The 18956-nt window shown below is 59.7% G+C and overlaps 2 protein-coding genes across 6 annotated transcripts in view; one reads left to right on the top strand and one right to left on the bottom strand.

The window, feature by feature from the left end:
• CORO7 (coronin 7) overlaps positions 1 to 18956 on the top strand; it is a gene marked incomplete at its 5' end in the record, with an annotated part of 59578 nt that overhangs the window by 16425 nt on the left and 24197 nt on the right. For all 5 annotated transcript variants that reach the window (XR_003549917.1, XM_014589228.2, XM_014589234.2 and 2 more), the window contains 3 exon segments: positions 3754 to 3804; positions 10256 to 10342; positions 10759 to 10841. Coding sequence is in view for 4 of the 5 variants with exons in the window: in XM_014589228.2 (XP_014444714.1) it covers positions 3754 to 3804; positions 10256 to 10342; positions 10759 to 10841 (221 nt within the window).
• VASN (vasorin) lies at positions 15011 to 18673 on the bottom strand. The gene is made up of 2 exons (XM_006140740.3): positions 17256 to 18673; positions 15011 to 17218 (listed from the first exon to the last, which is right to left on the bottom strand). The coding sequence occupies exons 1-2, from the start codon at positions 17901 to 17903 to the stop codon at positions 15614 to 15616; spliced, it is 2253 nt and encodes a 750-aa protein (XP_006140802.1). The 5' UTR covers positions 17904 to 18673; the 3' UTR covers positions 15011 to 15613.

Raw genomic sequence — 18956 nt, forward strand, 5'->3', positions numbered from 1 at the left:
TAGATTCGCATATATGTCGCCAAAGGAACCACTCCATGTTTTCTAAAAGGCCTAGAGAACATAGATCGGGTGCCTCTCTTCTTTCCCTTTGTGTTCGTCATTTTGGTTAATTACTGGAAGATGGCGGTTCTGGCCAAAAGGCCCTATGAACATTCTTTTAAAAAGAGAGAATGTGTCCGGCTCCTTTTGGACGGGCAACCTCAGTGTCCGGGGTCCAGCTCGGTCCTGCCACTGTTGGGCTGTTGGTGGCCGCAGCTCTGGCTTCCAGGATCTCCAGGGCCTCTTCCCGGTGCTTGCCCAGCTTCCCCAAGTTTGCCGTGGGGAGCAGGCGGCCGCTAGGGGGCGCGCTGGCCTCACAGATGGCGGAGCTGAGCCGGCTGCACTCCCGCCCTCTGGTGAGCCCAGCTGGGATGGAAGGTGGGTGTGGTTTGCAGCCTAGTTCCACCCCTGCCTGTCCCGGTGCAGGAGCAACCTCACACCCCCTGGACCTGATTTGGACCCAGTGTTACCTTCCAGCACCCAGGGCCCAGCTGCCATTGTGGTGCTCCCTATGCACCCACAGCTGTGGAGTCCAGGACTCTGCCCGTGAAGGGCACGGCTTTGGTTTCAGGGTCCTGAGGGCTCAGGTCTTGTGACATAGTTCAGGGGAGGAGCCCAGGCATCTTCTCCAAAACGGCTCACTGGGGGAGGGATCCTTGCAGCCAGGAGAGGTGCCGTTTTTATTTCCCTTATGCTGGAAGGCATGTGTGCTATTAGTGGGAGGAAGGAGGGAAAGTGAGAAAGCACCCCTACCTGTGGGGCACAGTCAGTCTCTCAAATCTACTGCCTGTGGGATCAGGGCACACGAGAGCGTGTGCTGAGTGGTTTCCAGTGGGATCGGGGCACACGCACACGTGTGCTGAGTGTATTTTTTTATTTTTGAGAGGTTTTCGTTAGAGGGCGCGTGCACTCGCCAGACAGAGAGAAACAGAGAGATAGCAAGAAATCACCCCCCGGGGGGGATGGCCACACCACAGTCCCTTCTCCATTCTCCTCTAGGGATCTTGGGCACGCACGCACACGTGCCCGGCGTGAGTTTTAAGCCACCGGGCCCGGGACGCGAACCGCTGTCGACTACGTGGGAGTCCAGCACGACATAGCCATTACGCTCACTGCTGGTCCACTGAGTGGTTTTCAGTGGGATTGGGGCACACACGTTCACGTGAGCTGAGTGGTTTTCAGTGGGATCGGGGCACACACGTTCACGTGAGCTGAGTGGTTTCCAGTGGGATTGGGGCACATGCACACACGTGAGCTGAGTGGTTTCCAGTGGGATCAGGGCACACGTGCACACGTGAGCTGAGTGGTTTCCAGTGGGATCAGGGCACACGTGCACACGTGAGCTGAGTGGTTTCCAGTGGGATCGGGGCACACACACACGTGCGCTGAGCCACGTGAGATCCAGCTGCCGTAAGCCCAGCCTGCCCTATTTTTTTATTTTTTGAGAGAGTTTTTTCTTTTTCTTTTTTTTTTTTTTTGCTATAGGGCATGTGTGCTCACCAGACAGACGGAGACAGACAGAGACAAACAGAAAGACAAAAAGTGATAAATCACCCCCCAAGAGGATGGCCACGCTGCAATCCCTTCTCCTCCATTCTCCTCTCGGGATCTTGGGCACGCACGCACACGCACCCGGAGTGAGTTTAAGCCACTGGTTCCAGACGTGAACCATGGTCGACTACATGGGAGTCCAGTGACATAGCCATTATGCCAACTGCTGGTTCCGCTTACTGTTGAGTTTTAAATGTTATTTGTATATTCTGAACACAAACCTTTACCATTCTTGTAGTCTATGACTTACCTTTTCATTCTCTTTATGGTCTTTTGTAGAGGAGAAGTTCTCAAATTTTCTCCTTTCAAAATTTATTATTATTTTTTATGACAGACAGGTGCCCTGAACATGGCCTCATCAGGCTGTGGTGCTCCCCGAGCCTCCTAGCCAGCCAGGGTTACGTGCGTGTGTTGATCTCCCCGAGTTGGGGTGCCCTGGGATCTAGATCCAGGAATTCTGTGTAACTCGTATTGCACACAAAGCCTGTGCCACTATGGCTGGGCAGACGGTTTCCATTTTTTAAATTGTCATAGGGCATGTGCTCTCACCAAAGGAGGAGACTGCATTCCCCAAAGGGGCGTGTCACACTGCAGTCCCTTCTCGAATTCTCCAGCCTCAGGATTTTGGGCTTACACATCTGTGCACGCCTCACACACACTCCTACACCTGAAATGTTTCTTCAGGATTGGGATTTGAACCAATATCATCCACGTGGAATCCAACTTTTTTTTTTTAAAGATTTATTTATTTAATTTTATTTATTTATTCCATCTTTTTTTTTTTTTTTTGGAGAGGTTTTTGTTATAGGGCGTGTGCGCTTGCCAGACAGAGAGAGACAGAGGAAAGCAAGAAATCACCCCCCAGAGGGGATGGTCACGCCGCAATCCCTTCTCCTCCATTCTCCTCTCGGGATCTTGGGCATGCACGCACACACACCCGGCGTGAGTTTTAAGCCACCGGATCCGGGACGCTAGCTGCGGTCGACCACGTGGGAGTCCAGCGACATAGCCATTACGCTAACTGCTGGTTCCCACCAACCCAAGTTTTTAATTTTTTTTTGCTAGAGGGCGTGTGCATTTGCTGGAGTGAGAGAGAGTGTAAAAAAGCACCTTCCCCCAGGGGAATGTTCATACTGCAGTCCCTTCTCCACTTCTCCTATCAGGGTTTTGGGTACTTATGCATGCAAACCTGGTGTGTGTCTCAATCTGCCAGGTTTGGAACTCAAAGCACACCATAGGCCATATGGGATCCAGTAGCCTTAACCATTATCCTTATGTCACTAGTTGGTGCGAAGTTTTCAGTTATGTTTTTGTTTTTAGACCTTTTTTTTTTTTTTTAAAAGAACCAACCTACCTTCTTTCCTCCCTTCCTTCCTCCCTTTTTTCTTTCGACCGGAGAGGGACAGAGAGAGAGGGAAAGTGAGAAAGCAAGCCGCTAGGTCTGGGACTCAAACTGTGTTTGGCTATGTGGGAGTCCAGTGCCCTTAACTACCACACCACCTGCCAACACCTGTTTTCAGACTTCTTTAAAAAATTATTGATCTAATTTTATTTATCATTATTATTATTATCTTTTTAAAAATTTGACCAGAGAGAGAGAGAGAGAGAAGGAAAGTGAGAAAACGAGCCTCCAGGTCCAGGACTTGAACTGTGGTTGACCATGTGGGAGTCCAGCATCTTAACCACCACGCCACCTGCTGGTCCTCTGCCCCAGTGCATGTATGTATGTACTACACACACACACACACACACACACACACACACACACCTTGTCATGCATATTCATATACACACAGATTATTCCTCAGAAATTATGTCCTACGTGAGGTATGGGCATTTTATTTAGTGAGGGTTTTTTCCTTTTCTTTTCCCATTCTGACTCTTGGGTAATCTGAACCCGTTACCATGCACTAAGTATGAGGAGAGATCGAGCGTTCGACATACCTGGCACATAGTAGGTGTTCAGGAAAGTGACTTCTTAACATAGTTTACTTTTCTGGGTGACGGGATGGGAAGGGGGGCTGTGAGAAGGAGGAATCGGACTGCTAAGGGGTCCTCTGGTGTGTGATCCAGGTAAGAACCTGGGGTGGAGGAGACAGGCTGGCCCCCAGGAACTTTCTGGCCTAAACTGTTTCCTCTCTGTTTCCTCCTCTGCTTTTTTAGGACAAGCAGCTGCGGATCTTTGACCCCAGAGCAAAGCCCCAGGCCTCACAGGTGAGTTGTGTAGGCAGCAGGGATAGGCTGAGGGCAGGTGGAGGTGGGGGCAGGCCCCACCTCTGGCAGACGGGGTCCCAGGCGAGGGGGGCTGCTGCTGCTGGAAGCTGGAGCTGGGTCCTCTGAGGGCCTGGCTCTGCCCTCAGGACGGCGCCGTCGGGCTGCCACAGGCTTTCAGTGCAGCATCCTCTGACACAGGGAGGCAACTCGAGATTCCAGCCTCATCCCCTCCTTTGGCACGCTCACCCTCCACCCTCCCTCCCGGCACAGTCTGCAAAGACCAGCTGCAGAGGAACCAGGAGGAACCCTTCCACACCCCAGTCTTGCTGGGAGAGGGTCCAGGCATGCAGCGCACCGACTGTTAGAGCTCCGGGCCTGGAAGCTGGGGCCTGGGTTCATGCTGCCGACCCGAGCCACTGGGGACATAGCTCCTGGGTGCCAGAACAACAGCCACACAGGCTGGGTCCTGCCCGGGGGCACTGCTGGGGGCTCTTGCTGGACTAAGGTTGTGCCTGGCTGACCAACTGACCTTGAGTGGAGGCCTGAGTCAGGTGTACTGAGTGGGACCAGTGTGTCCCAGGAGTCTGCAGCACGTATGCAGAGGGGAGCCAAGTCCTTGAGGCCGGTCACCGGCCGGGCTGTGGGAGGCCATTAGAGGGAGTGAGATGAGTGGATTTCCTTTTTTTTCTTCTGTAATTTGCCAGAGGGTGTACTGACTGGAGAGGGTCAGAGCTAGGCAGAGGGGAAGCAGGCACGCTCCTCATGGGAGAGGGACAGAGCTAGGCAGAGGGGAAGCAGGCACGCTCCTCGTGGGAGTTGGTCACATTGCAGCCTCTTCTCCACCTCTCCCTCCTCTCAGGGTTTTGAGCACACACACGTTGGACATGTTTCTCAAGCCAGTGGGTCAGCCAGGTGAGATCTAGCTGCCTTAACCACTAGGCCACTGACTGGCCCAGGTTTATATTTCTTTTTTTTTTTTTTCTGGAGGGGTTTTTTTTTTTTTTTTTTTTTTGAGAGGTTTCTGCACGCACACTCACCAGACGAAAGCGAGAAATCACCCCCCAGGGGGGATGGTCACGCCGCAATCCCTTCTCCTCCATTCTCCTCTCGGGATCTTGGGCACGCTCGCACACACGCTCGGCGTGAGTTTAAACCACCGGGTCCGGGATTCGAACCACGGTCAACTACGTGGGAGTCCAGTGACATAGCCATTACGCTAACTGCTGGCCCCCAAAAAACAGTTTTTTAGAAACTGAGGAGTCTACTTCCCCTGGAAGGCGAAGTTCAGGACCCTGTTGCCAGCTCTGGAAAGACTCCCCAGGGAAGACCCAGGCCTGTCACAGATACCCCTTCCCCATCTTTAAGACGTGTTCCCTGTGTGGGGCTAAGGGGTTAAGGGTGAGCCATCAGCTCAAAGCCGCTGGCCACAGGCTGTGGGCCCTGTCCCCACACAGACTCCATCCACGGCCACAGGCTGCGGGCCCCGTCCCCACACACTCAATCCATTCACACAGCGAGTGCAACTTTGGGGCTGAGATGGTGCAGTTAGTCCTTCTGTCTGACTGAGGACCAGGAGGACTGCTTGACAGCTGGGCAGAGTTCTTCCTGGCCAGGCTGCTGACCTCCATGACCCATGGGACCTGGAGCTGGTGGCGGTGGCGGTTGGTTTTGTGGCAGTGGCAGTGTGGACAGTGGGCCTCCCTTGCTGGTTTTCGTTGTCCTACCTCCAAGCCTTTGCCCAGAAAGGGGTCATGGGTTGATAGAGAGACAGGCTCCCACCCCTACCTTCTCCGGGTACCTTCTCCTCCCCCAGGTCCTGTGGTCACCGTGGCACCTTCACTCCTGCCCTGACCAGGCCTGAGTTCCTTCCCCCGCTCCTCCTCAGCAGGGTGGGGGCAGGACAGTGCCGAGGTGGAGATGGGATGGCCGCAGTCCAAGGTGCTCCCTCCACATTCCTTGAAGAGAGGGGAAGGCTCTGGTTTCGGAGGAGCCCCCCTGAAGGGGCTTCAGCTACGGAGACCTGGGAGGCTCCCGCCCCCTCCCAGCTTCTGGGCCTGTGCCCGGTGCGGGGGCAGCAGCCTGGAATGCCGCCCTCCGTGTGCCCTGCCCCCACTTCCGCCCAGGGCATCTGGCCCACACCTGGCTTCCATTAGGAAAACCACTGCTGGCGGCCAGGGTCGGTGAGCCGAGGGGCCAGCTTGTGGGGAGGCCTTCTGGGAGTGCCTGCTGAGATCTCCTTCCCGCTGGTGGGGGCGTGTGGCTGGGGCGGGGGAGAGCCTCTGAGCCCAACCTGGCCTGAGCCTCACCTGTGTCCTTAGAGGCAGGAGGCTGGGCAGGGGGGGAGGGAGCCGTCTCTCCACTGTCTTCCTTAGGTCCAGCCTCTGATGACCGGAGCTTGGAGCGGGGTGGGGCCTGACGGCTCCCTGCTGTCAAACCCTGACCGTGTCTGGGGGGCGTCCAGGAGGTGGGCTCTGTGGTGATGTCTGGCACAGGAGAGGGCGCCAGGCTGGGCACAGTGCTGTGGCTGCCAGAGGGTCACACGCAGGGCATGGAGCCAGGCTCCCTGACTCCTACCTGGGGTGGGAGGGCAAGGCCTGGGACCCTCTCCAAGGCAGGGAGCCTGGGACAAGCCCTCTGACCTTGCACGTGGGTACTGAGCCTGTGCCCCCTTGCCATCCTGCCGTCCGGCAGGCCCAGGAGGGCCCGAGTGTCCTGAGCCTAGCACTCAGCTTGGCAGGCAAGGCAGTAGGTAGGCAGTGAGGTGGGCATCTGACCATTGGAGGAGCCCTACCCACACAGGAAGACAGCGGAGGTGTGTGCTGGACGCTGTGTGCTGGAGACGGGATCTGACTTCGGGCAGCTGGCGTGCTGAGTACAGGCCTCCCCTGAGCCTCTCTCAGAATCAGGCGAGGGTGGATCCCTTGCCCTGAGGCTCACCTGCCTCTTATTTATCGTTTTCTTGAGAGAGATAAAGAGGCAATACTTATTTTTTTAGAGAGAGATTTTTGCTATAGGGTACGTGCACTCGCTGGAGAGACAGAGAGACATCCCCACAGGGGCATGGCCACACTGCAGTCCCATCTCCTCTATTCTCCTCTTGGAATTTTGGGCATGCACACACGCACGTCCAGCGTGAGTGTAAAGCCACCTGATCTGGGACTCAAACCACTGTCTGCTATGTGAGAATCCAGCACCATAACCATTATGCCATCTGCTGGTCCTGAGGCAGTGTATTTTTAAAGAGGCACTCTAAAAGAGGTCTCACATTGCGACCCTCAACCAACCAGGAGGGCACACCCTGGTCCTCCTCCTGGCTTCCAGCTCTGCAGTGTCGGCTGTCCCGCGCTGCACCTGGGCCAGAGAGTGAGGGTTGTGTTTTTTAGTTTATTCCAGACAGAGACAGCACGCCCAACTATCTCCATCCACGATTTCCCCCACCTTAACTGACCAGGTCCTGGCGTGTGGGCATGTGCCCATGTACACGGGAGGCCTTAGATGGGAGCTGGGAGGTTTCCAAATGGCCTTGCAGCAAGCTTTCACCAGCAAGCACTGTGTTACCGCTGCGCCCCACGGCTGGACTAGAGCTTTGCTTGTTTGAAAGTCATTGGTCTGGGATTAGAGGAGGGGTGTGGGTGGCCACGGGCCCTTATCAGCCATAGGACTTCCTCTGGTCCCTGTGCACACAGCCAGACACGTGGGAGACTGGAGTAGCTGGGAAGTCCATGCTCCTGCCTGGGCTTCACTTCCCTGACGCCCCTGGGCCTTGGGGCTCCGAGGCCAGGCTGGAGGCTGTGGAAGACCTGCCAACTCATGCTGCATCCAGAGGCTGGCTGCCTCCTGCAGTGGGAGCCCCTCCGGGGATCCCTGGGGGAAACCGAGGGCGTCTGGGGGCAGTTGTAGTGTGGGGTCACCTACTGCCTCTGGCTGTGACTTCGGCCACCTCTGAGCTCCAGACCCGTTGTGCAGAGCCAGCCCGTGCTGCTGGAAGGTCCAGGGAGCCCACAGCTTTGTTGCTAGGTGACTTTGGGCAAGTGGCTCTGGTTTCTCCGTGTGCATAAAGGATGGTGAGAGCAGCGGCAGGGACGGTCTACTCCAGCTGGATCCTGGGGATGGCAAATGCTCGATGGCAGTCCTCCGCTACCTGTGCCCCTGCCTGTCGCTGCTTCTGGTGCCTGACTTGCCCCTGCTGATCAGCGTGTCTGAGCTCGGGTGTTACCTTACGCCCACATCCCTCAGCCAGCTTCTCCTGTGCCCAATGAATGCACGATACATGCCAGGCCTATTCTGAGTGCTTCTCGAGTTTACCACTCCTTAAAATGGTCTCTAATGTGGGTCTGGTTATGTTGCTGCTGCTTTTTTTTTTTTTTTTTAAGGTTTTTGCAATAGGTCATGTGCACTTACCAGAGAGAGACTCAGAGAGGGAAAGTGAGACCCCCCCCCCCGGGAAGATGGCCACACTGCAATCCCTTCTCCTCCATTCTCTTTTGGGATTTTGGGCACACACACACATGTGCCCGGTGTGATTTTCCAGCTGCCATCTCTGGGAATCGGGCCACGGTTGGCCATGTGCAATTTAGCATCTTAACTACATGTCACCTGCTGGCCCCGGATATATTGCTTTTTACGGACCTTGAGGAATTGGACCTAGGACATGGTTACTAGTGGCCAGGCCTGGGATTCCACCCAGACAGGCACCTTAACCTTCCCTATACTCTGTCACAGAACATACAACGACATACGTGACACAGTTACTCCTCTTCATTGAACATCGACCTCCATGATGGGAACTGCAGGGTCCGTGGACTGGGGGCTGAGTCTGTTACTGCCTTGCTAACAGGAATACCTGACATGGGGTGATTTGCAGGGAAAATGAGGTTTATTTAGCTCTCGGTTCAGAGTCGGGTCCAGGGGCCACCTCTGGTGAGACCACATGGCCAAGGGCAGGACCTTGGACAGAGCGGCTATGCATATGTTTCTGCTGGCTCTGGTCTCCTTTCCCCACCTTGAACCCACCAGAACTCAGTCATGGGGGCCCTGCCCTAATGACCTATGACACCGAAAGGCCCCACCCTGGGATACCATGAAAGGGTTAAGTGTCCACTTACCACCTTTGCAATGACTGAGACCAAACTCATGAAGCTTCATTATCTAAACCACTGCAGGGGCCCTTGCCGTTTGCCCCCCCTGTCCCAGCATAGTGGGGGGATTCCATCTTTGAGTGTCGACAGACCATCGTGCGAGTGGCCCTGCTGCACCCGGCGCTTGACCCTGAGGACTGGCAGGCCCCACGGCCAGCCCCCTGCACAGTTCTGGCCCAGGGGAGCCTCGTGCCTGCTGAGTGAAGGACGAGGTGTGGGCAGGCCGCGAGCCACCTGGTTTTCTGCCACTCAGGACAGGATCCCAGATGGGGTACTGGGGGCAGGGCTGGCCAGTGGCCTGACCGTGACTCCATCCCCTCTTCTGTGGAGAGAGGGGTGTGGGGCTCTGGTTCTCAGGCCTCAGCCTTGACTTCCGGTGCGGCCGGAGCAGGAAGGGACCAGTGAGAAACCCGGAGTGACAGGCAGGCGCTGCTTCCAGGTCTCCCACCCTGGGCCAGCCTCTGTGGGCCGGGGAGGGCCTGGGCCAGCTCTCTCGGCCGCTTCCCTCCCTCATCCATTCCCAAGGCGATCGTGGGAAGCTTGGAGGAAGCTGGCCGTGGTTTGAGGTGAACTATTTTTGGTAACAGGGTCCTCTGTCCCAGGCTCCAGGGGCCAGGGTGACTGGGAGGGAGCTGTTTGCATCCCCCCACCCCCGCTCCCCCTACCCCCTGCAGGGCCCAGGGGACAGAGCCACCAGCCAGCCTGTGAACAAGCCCCTGCTCCCTGGGGGCCACAAGCTGCCTTCTTCCTGGCGGCTTTGCCCGGAAGAGGGCCAGGAGGGCCTCTGCCTTTTCCTTGGCCCCCAGCTGGCCCTGGGCCCCCAGGGGGCAGCGTCAGGAGGTGGTGGTAGTCGCAGACCCTGGATTTGCTCAGTTTTTTGCAGCAGGCCCAGGCCTGCCCTGTGTTCTCAGCTGATCTCGCGACGGCCTTGGGAAGAGGGTGTCACAGCATGGTTCACAGGCAAGGAAGACGAGCGTCCGGGAAGGCGTGGGGTCTCTGGAGCACACAGCTCTTGGGCGTCAGGGTCAGGACTGGATGTGAGTCAGGCAGGGGCCTGAGCCCCTGCAGGAAGGGCGAGATGGTGCCACTCTTGTAGTCCCCTGGCTGGGGGTGAGCCAGGCTGACAGCCGTTTTAAGAGGGAGCTGGAGCCAAGGCCTGCTGGGCCAACTGTGGGTGCAGAGTGCCCCATCTGGGCAGAGTCGGGGTCATACTATGTACAGGTGAGATGCCACTGGGCTTGCGGAGTGGGGGCTGCCCTGGTCCCCACCCTCGGGGGTGTCAGTGGCTCAGCCCTGTGTTTTTCCTTCCGCAGAGTACTCAGGCCCACGAGAACGGCAGGGATGGTCGGCTGGTGTGGACGAGCACCAAGGAACACCTCGTGTCCACTGGATTCAACCAGGTGCGGGGCTCTTGCGGGGCAGGGCGCAGCTTGATGGGGACGCGTCTAGCCCTTTGGGCTCCTGTGCCAAGAGGGTGGGGTGAGGCATTGAGGGGTGACGGTCAGCTCTGGGCCTGTCCATATACGGCCTGGCTGCGTGGCCGGGTCTCCAAACCCCAGGGGACCAATAGCAGCTGAAAACTGGCAAATTCCATTTGCAATAGCTAAGCCTGACCTGGGAAGCTGTGATGGCCCACAGGCATCAGAGCCCATGGAACTGCCCCTTGTCACCTAAGGGGTCTTCCAGAGTCAGGAAATGAAAACCCACACCCTCCCTCCCTGATGTGACTACAAGCCCTGCTCTGGGGCAGGATACCCTAGGACTTGGGGTGGGGTGCAGGCTGGGCCCCTGAGCCTCTCTTTGGCCCTCCCCGCAGATGCGAGAGCGTGAAGTCAAGCTCTGGGACACCCGGCTCTTCTCCAGCGCCCTGGCCTCCCTCACCCTGGACACCTCACCCGGGTAGGCACTGTGGCTTGCTAGGTGGGCTGGGCGTGCCGAGCGCAAGCCTGGCCAGTTGGGGGGGCCGCTGCTAAGCCCCACAGTCCAGCCTGTTAGTGGTGAGCAGTACTTGAGCTGGGCCGCGGGTCTGCTGCAGGAACCCAATGCCATGCTACAGGGGCTCCAGCTGCAGTGGCGGGGCTTGAGGCAGCCCCCACAGGAATGTCCAGCCTGGCCCAGCAGCTGCACAGCCTGGGGGCTCATGTGGGGGGCATGAGCGGGCAGACGCGTCGTCACTTGATTCTGTGATGTCTGAGGGCCTGAGGGGAGGACAGTGGAGGTGAGGTGGACATGGTGACCTCAGGCTGGCAGTTGAATGTGGCCTTGGGCTCTGCTGAGGTCTTTAAGGCCTGCTTGGCCCTGAGGCCCAGCGGCTGGTGGGGGGTCCACGTGCACCTCATCTTTCTGTCTTCACCCCCGGTGTGTGGAGGAGAATTTGTGGCAATGCCGGTAGGGCCCCTGGCCAGGCCAGCCAGCTCTGTATGGAGACAGCTTTAGTCCCTTTTGGCTCCAGAGCCAGACACCAGGAGGCCCATGTGAGTGCTTGTGCATGACCCACCCATTCAGTCCACACCACCACCCACATGGAAGTTGAGGCTTGGGGGTTCAGAGACAGCCAGCAGGGTGTGGGAGGAGGGCCAGGACTTGGTCCCGGGCCTGTCCTCAGCCTGCCTCCGCTGTGACTCAGGAGGAGGCCTGCGGGGACTTTCCCGGGCAGGGATGCTTGGCTGGCTACTTCAGCCCCATCTTTCTTGCATCTCATAACAGAGGGAGCTGAGTCACGGAGGGCAGCCACCCTCCAGCAGCTAGCGTGGTGTATCTGGAGTGGGGAGGCTGTGGGGTCTTCCTGCCCCTGACCGAGAGCACAGCGGTAGGCAGCAGGTGATATGAGAGCCCGAGAAGCTGGCGAGGCCCGTTTTACAGATGCGGGCAGCGAGGCTGAGTGATGAGCCTTCCTCAAGGCCAAACAGTGAGTGAGAGGCAAGGCCAGGGCCATCCCCAGCCTCCTGCCCGCTCCGGGCCTGGGGACTCAGGGAGTAGCCCGCAGCCCCACCTTGTCCGGAGGAGCTGGAGCTCTGGGGCCCTGAGGCGCCCCATCTAGCCTGTGTCTCGTGCCCCCACCCCAGTTTTGATTCTGCTCTTGGCCTTCTAGGCCAGACAGCCCCTTCCCCACAGGCCCCCCCAGCAGAGGCCTTGGCAAGAGAGGAAGTGGCACCAGCGTCAAGTGCCCTTCCACCCACCACTTCCTGCCTTCCACGCTCTGACCCCAGTGAGGGTCTCCCTCCCCTACAGAGCATTGCCTGCCCAGCCCCAGCCTGGCCCCTGGAGCAGTTAATGATGCCCAGACCCCACGGTGCCACCGGCCAAAGCCGAGCCTATAATTACAGCAGTTAAGAATAGCCTCGAAGGACCAGTGAGGACTGGAATTTCTCAAATCGCTCCCAGATGGGCAGCCAGGCCAGCGTCCTGCCCCCTCTGGCCCCTGCCCTGCCAGGTTGGCACCCTTGGCAGGGGAACCCATACTCCCCAGCCACCGTGAAGTGGGTGGGTGTATGTGCCAGCCTCCAGGCCATCCTGGAAGCCAGAGCTCCCCTTGGACTCCTGGGGTATCAGGGCTGACAAGTGCATGCTGAAGGTGGAGTGTGCGTGGCTGTCAGCCGTGGTCACTGCCGCCGGGGATGCTGGCAGCTGGGGCCACTCTGCCATCCTCAGTTCTGAGACTCCTGTCTCAGACTTTCACCCAGGTTTGGGCAGGACACTGTGTGCTCTTAGGAGAGCTGGGGGTGGGGAAAGCTTGGGTGTGCCCTCCCCCTCCCAGGCTTCTGTCCCGGCCCCCCTGCGTCCTCCCCATCGCGCCGGAGCTCCGAGACAAAGTGCACAGGTCGAGCAGGCTATTGAAGCCATCTAACCATCATGCCGCTGACTGGCCGGGGCATCGGGGTTCTGTAAAGTGGGGCCCACGTGGCCAGTGCACACATTGCTGCTGGCACCGTGCGCCAGGCCCCGTGCCTTGCACAGGGTGAGGTGGGGGATGACAAGAGACCTAGACCTACAGAGCCTGGCATAGAGAACAGCCCGTGCTCCAGCCAGGAGGCCGCACACCTGTTTCAGGCGCTGTGCTTCGGGCAGGAGCTTCTCGCTGGGTGCGTGTGCAGTGCTGGGTGAACCGGGCAGCTGGTGCGGCTCACAGGGCCCCGCCTGGCGGCAGATGTGGGATCTAGGCTTCCATGCCACGAGCCACTCCTGTTCACTTCTCTGTGTTGTGAAGGGCTGTTGTGTGTGAGATGAGCACAGGGCAGCGGCAGCGTGGGGCCGGCAGTGGTGAGGGCCAGGGGCCTGGGTGCTAGCAGGTCCCTGCACTTGCCCCGGCCCTGGGCCTGGAGTCGGTGCGATCACCCTCTCAGCTCGGTCCCTCTGTGCTGCCTGGCCTTCCCTTCACCCTCAGCCCTTGATGAGGTGGGACACTCCCAATACCTTTTCGAGGAGTACCCCCTTCTTCGGTTCTGCCATTCCACTAGGCCAGGTTTTATGTTGCAGCAAAAACATTTCTTCAGCCGTCTCTGCGGTGTCTGTGTTGGGCAGTGGCCCACAGGCCCACAAAGGCCCCTTTGACAGGGCTGTGAGGGGGAGGGCAGGCCTGCCCACAGCCGCTCCCCTAATGGGACCCAGGCCTACAGGAAATCCACCTGGGCTGCCGCCGCCACCGCCACCTCAGGAGGAAGGGGCCCCACCCAGCCACTGCCACTACCCACTGCCCGCCACAACCCACTGCCCGCCGCCTGTCTCCACGTGCCAGACCCCTCGGCAGCCACTAATTGATTCCAGAACCTCGCGTGGCCGGGCTTGACTCGGCACTGACATCAACACCCTGAGCCGCAGGGCCTGCTCCCCAGGCCGGCCTGGCTGGGCTGCCTCCTCCCTGCCAGGGGTGTGGCTGGGGGCCAGGGCCGTGGCCCACAGAGGGACATTGGCATGCAGCCTCCAGGAGACTTACTCCGGCGCTCACTGGGCCTCTCTGCAGTTCTGGGGCCCCTTCCTCCCACCCACTGGGAAAAATTGGAAGAGGTGTTGTGTGTCTGCTACTGTCCCCAGGCTCCCCACACCTCTGTCCTGGCCACAACTGCGCTCAGCATCCCCAGCCCTACCCCCACCTCAGTCTTTGGCCTTCCTGGAAGACACTCCCACATCCGGGGTTTCTGGAAAGCCTGGGCACCTCCCTAGTGTGGGGGTGAAGGGGCATCACAAGGCCAGCAAGCCTGGCGCCATCTACAAGCCAACACAGCACTTTAGTCCTGAACCCCCCTCAGGGCTCAGGCCAATAGTGATCCCTGCTCCCCTCCCACCAAGGCCCTTCTCAACAGCTGGGGCAGGAGGCGGAGTGGAGGGAAGGTGCAGAGGGGCTAGACTGCACTTGGGCCTGGCCAGCCTGGGCCCTACAGGAAGACCCGGATGGCTACCTGGTGCCAGGTCCATCCACCAGATCCTGAAATGAAATAGCTCCAGATACCCCTTCCCTATAGGAACGTAGGCCACAGACCTGCCTCTAGAAGGGTGTGATGTCTCTCGGGGACCTCTTCCAGCCTCATACAGGCATGGCAGTCCCCGGGCCCAGGGGGTAGGGCTGCCCTAATGGGTCCTGGCCTGAGGTCATTCAGCCTTGCCTCTGCTGGTCCCTGCTCATTTCAGGGCAGCACATGGGGAGGGTCACCCTCCTGGACCCAGCACTCAGCTGCTCATCAGCCCCAGGAGGTTGAGTAGGGCCCATGCCTGGGGAGAGGGTCCCAATCCTGCTTCCCCAGACAGTGGCCTTTCATGCCTCTCTCTACTCAGCCCATGCCCCATGGCCGAGCCTGAGAAATCATTTCTATTTGTTCTTTTAATTTGTGAAGGGCACATGTGCTTGCCAAAGGGGGAGGGTGGGAAGAAAGAGAGAGAGAGAGGAAAAGTGAGGAAGCACCCCATGGGGACGGTCATGCTTCAGTCCCTTCCCCTCTATTTCTCCTCCTGGAATTTGAGGCATGCATGCACAAATTTTTCAAGCCCCCGGGTCTGGGACTTGAACTGCCGAGTTGGCCATGTGAGATCCAGCCATCTAACCACCATGCCACTGACTGGCCCAAGAAACACACTCATTTCCTGTTATCTTTTATTTTTCTTACAAAAGACCTTCATATCATCATTTGTCTTACAAAAACCAAAGTCCTTGTCTCTGAGTTTAAAAAACATTTTCCCAGAACAAATGGGAAGTGATCTCTTATAAATATGTTTAAAAAACAAACAAACAAAAAGCAAAACAAGTTCCTAAAGCATCTTTCTTTCCAGTTTCTTTTGTTCCTTCACTTCCTGGGGCCGAGGCTGGAGCCACTCGGCCCATCCCCACCCACTCTCCTCCTCTTGCTGGGGGTTTCCTTCACTGCCCCCAGTGTCCTTGGGGTGGGGAGCCCAGCGGGACCCTGGCCTGTGTGACCAGCACACAGCAGGCCCACTGCGCCTGGGGTTGGCACGCTGCAGAGGACAGACACCCTCTCGGAGGCACTCGGGCTCTGGGAATGTCAGAGCTCATCACCTGGGTCACCTCTCATAGGTGACACCGAGGTCCAGAGAGAGGCGGAGACTGGCTGTGGTCACATAGCCCTGCCCTGCACACGTCCCGTCCAGGCTGAGAACTTCCCCAGTGTGGCTGCAGGAAGGGCCAAGAGCCCGGCCCCCTGGCTGCACTGCTGCTCCCAGGCTTAGATGTATGGCTTGGCGGGCAGTCCCTGGAGGCCGGGCCCTGGGTAACCCATGAGTGGTACCTCGCACTCAGGCCCGCTGGGTGGGGCCTCCACACCACCCTCCATTGTCTTGGGGCCAGGCTCCAAGGGGGCCTTCACTCCCTCCAGCTCGAGGGGCCCAGCCCCCGGCCCCAGCTGCCCTTTGCCGTGAACAGCTGCTGCTGCAGCCCGGCCTCGCCGCACACAGTAGGCTGCGCCTGCTGCAGCCAGGGCAGCCAGGAGCACTGCAGCCAGGGTAGGCGCAATGAGGAGCGGCAGGTTGCCCTCACGGGCCTGGGTGACCGGGGCGTGGTTGGATCTGATGGCTGGGGGTGTGCGGGCCTCCCCGCAGGCCTCCTCACCCTCTGATGTGCGCCCAGTCCCCAAGGGCATGACGCAGATGGAGTAGGTCGCGTTGGGTTGCAGCTGAGTGACCGTGTACTCGGCGATGGAGACGGGCAGCCGCAGCGTCACCAGTCGCTTGTCGGGACCCGATAAGTTGCGGTAGGTGAGGCGGAGGCCCCTGAGCTGCATGGGGCTGTCCTGCAGGTAGCGCTGCAGCCCCACACGCAGGGAAGTGGGGCTCACTGGCTCGATACCAAGGGGCAGCGGCCGGGCAGGCCTTGGTGTGGCCGGCGTGGGGCTGGGTCGTGTCTCCTGCCCTGCCTGGCTCTCACAGTACAGGCCTGTGAAGCCCTCAGGACACACACATTCCAGGTGGTGCCAGGCCCCCAGGTGGCAGGTGCCCCCATTGAGGCAGGTGGATGCTGGGCAGTCCTGGGGCCGGGGGGCAGGCCCCACGGTTGGGGGGGCAGTGGCCAGTGGACTGGGGACCTCAGTGGTTGGCTGCGTGGGGCTGAGCCAGGTGGGAGCTGAGCTGGAAGGCAAGGCTGTGGGCTCCCAGGCCCCTGGCCTCGTGGTGGGCACCGTGGCTGTGGTGGTGGTGACTGGGCAGCCAAAGTCTGCATAGTCGAGCTCCAAGAGTAGCCGGCCAGCGTTCTTCGGTGGGAAGTGGCAGCGTGTCTCCTCGGGGCTGGCCAGCGTGATGTGGCTCTCGCGCACCCAGGGGCTGAACCAGCTCAAGGGGCACACGCAGTTGAAGGGGTTACGGGCAGCCGCCAGGAGCCGCAGGCGGGGAAAGAGGCCTGCGAGGTCGCTCGGCAGGGCCTGCAGACTCAGGTTGCTCAGGTCCAGCTCCTGCAGTGCGGCCAGGCCAGCCAGGTCCTCAGGCCGCACCTGGGCGATGCGGGTGTTGCCAGCCAATCGCAGGCGCGTCAGGCCCCGCAGGCCTCGGATCACAGGTGGCACACGCTCCAGCTGGTTGTCAGACACGTCCAGGTCATGAAGGTTGCGCAGGCGGCCAAAGAGCCCCTCGTCCAGCTGCCGCAGCCCCAGGCCGGCCAGCCGCAGCGCCTCCACATTGGCTGTGTCCAGGGTGCTGGGCCCCAGGGCCGGGAGGCTGTTGTGGCTGAGGTCGAGCAGCAGCAGGCGTGGCAGCTGCAGTGGGGGCAGTGCCCGCAGCTCATTGTCCTGCAGCTTGAGCTCCAGGAGGCGGGCCAGCGCGTCGAAGGCACCGGGCTGGATGTGGCGGGTGGGGGTCTTTGCCCGGGAGAGGGGGGATGTGGCGGATGCGGTTCTTGCCCAGGTAGAGGCGCTCGAGGTGCCACAAGCCCCGGAAGGTCTCGTTGGTGATCTCGCGCAGCCTGTTGGCTGTCAGGTCCAGGTTGCTGAGGTTAGAGAGTGGCTGGAAGACCCCGCCAGGCAGACTGGAGATCTGGTTCTGTGACAGGTCCAGGAGCTGCAGGCCTGGCAGGTTGGCAAAGCTGCCCACGTCAAGTGTAGTGATTCCGTTCTCGAAGACGTACAGGCCCGTCGTGTCGGGCGGCACGTCTCGGGGCACTGTGGTCCCCTGGCGGGCAGTGCAGAAGACTGTCTGAGGCTGGCTACACTGGCAGCCAGCGGGGCAGCTGCACACGGGGGGCCCCAGGGCTAGCAGCAGGAGCAGCAGCGGGGTCGGCAGTGGCAGGGCGCTCCTGGAGCTCATCTTCCGTCCCTGGGAGCAGAGAAGAGCCAAGACCAGAGACTGAGTCGGGCTGAGAGGACTGCCCAGGACGGGCCAGAGGGGAACTCCTTGCTCCCTACCCAAGTGTGCAAGCACCCAGTAGCCATGAGTCAGGTCCCCAGGGCCCCTGTCTGGTTCCTGTCCCAGCCCCGTCACTCCCTCGCTCTGTGACTTTGCTGTCATGGTGTCTGTCGGTGTCACAAGCATTCAGTGGGGTAGGGCCACACACCCGCTGGGCACTAAGAACATGCAGCTTCTTCCTCCTGACCCCACGCCCCCGCCTCTGCCTGGGGAGGCCACTCTGCCTCCAGTGCAGAGGGCAGGAAAGGTGGGAGAACCGTGGGTCCTGGAGGGACAGCCCCTCCCTGCCGTGTCTGGGAGACGTGGGGCAGCAGGCGGCAGCCCGTGTAAGCAAAGGAGCTGCCCAGACCCTGGCCCTGCCGCACGCCCCACAGCCTGTCCTCCCCTCCCTCCCTCCAGTGAGGAGAGACCGCAGCAGGAAGACTTCACATGGAAACTATGGGAGCGGTGTTTTTCCACTTGTGAAGTCAGACGTGCCCAGGATGGGGCTGCAGGCTGCCGGGATGTGGCCAGCCGGAAGGTCCTAGAGGGGGGGCACAGGCGGCTGGAGCCTTTGGCAGGTGTCCCCGTCAGGGAGAGGGTTGAGTAGGCAGGCGAGGGCCTCTCAGATCCCCTCTCCAAGCTGTGATTCACTCACTGCATGGGAGGTGAGGTGGCCCCGAGGCTGTCCAGGCCTAGTCAGCCCCACAGAGCCATTGCCCCGTTTCCTGGGGTCTCTCTGGGCCGGGCGCCTGCAAAGATAGCAGCACTGGGGACGGGTCTTTCCCACGTGCCAGACCCAAGCTCTGCGGTCTCAGTGCTTACAGCCATCATTTCGGGAGCAGGCTGTCACCGTCCCGGTGACTCTGAGGCACAGTGGCTTGCTGCCGTCACAGTGCCCGCACGTCTGAGCCAAGCTAGACCTAAGTCCCGGCCGGTGCAGGCCGGGCGCCTGCAAAGATAGCAGCACTGGGGACGGGTCTTTCCCACGTGCCAGACCCAAGCTCTGCGGTCTCAGTGCTTACAGCCATCATTTCGGGAGCAGGCTGTCACCGTCCCGGTGACTCTGAGGCACAGTGGCTTGCTGCCGTCACAGTGCCCGCACGTCTGAGCCAAGCTAGACCTAAGTCCCGGCCGGTGCAGCAGGCTCGGTGCCGCAGGCTCCGGGGAGCAGGCCACTCCCCCAGCCATCTGAAAGGA

Source organism: Tupaia chinensis, unplaced genomic scaffold (genome assembly GCF_000334495.1).
Source record: "Tupaia chinensis unplaced genomic scaffold, TupChi_1.0 Scaffold000042_2, whole genome shotgun sequence".
NCBI lineage: Eukaryota > Metazoa > Chordata > Mammalia > Scandentia > Tupaiidae > Tupaia > Tupaia belangeri.

Excerpts from the sequence above, each read along its gene's own strand:
- VASN (XM_006140740.3), bottom strand. The coding sequence starts at position 17,903 with ATGCTTGTGACACCGACAGACACCATGACAGCAAAGTCACAGAGCGAG. Across the intron at positions 17,219-17,255 it reads GCAAGAACCGCATCCGCCAC|ATCCAGCCCGGTGCCTTCGA; the intron begins ATCCCCCCTCTC and ends CCCACCCGCCAC.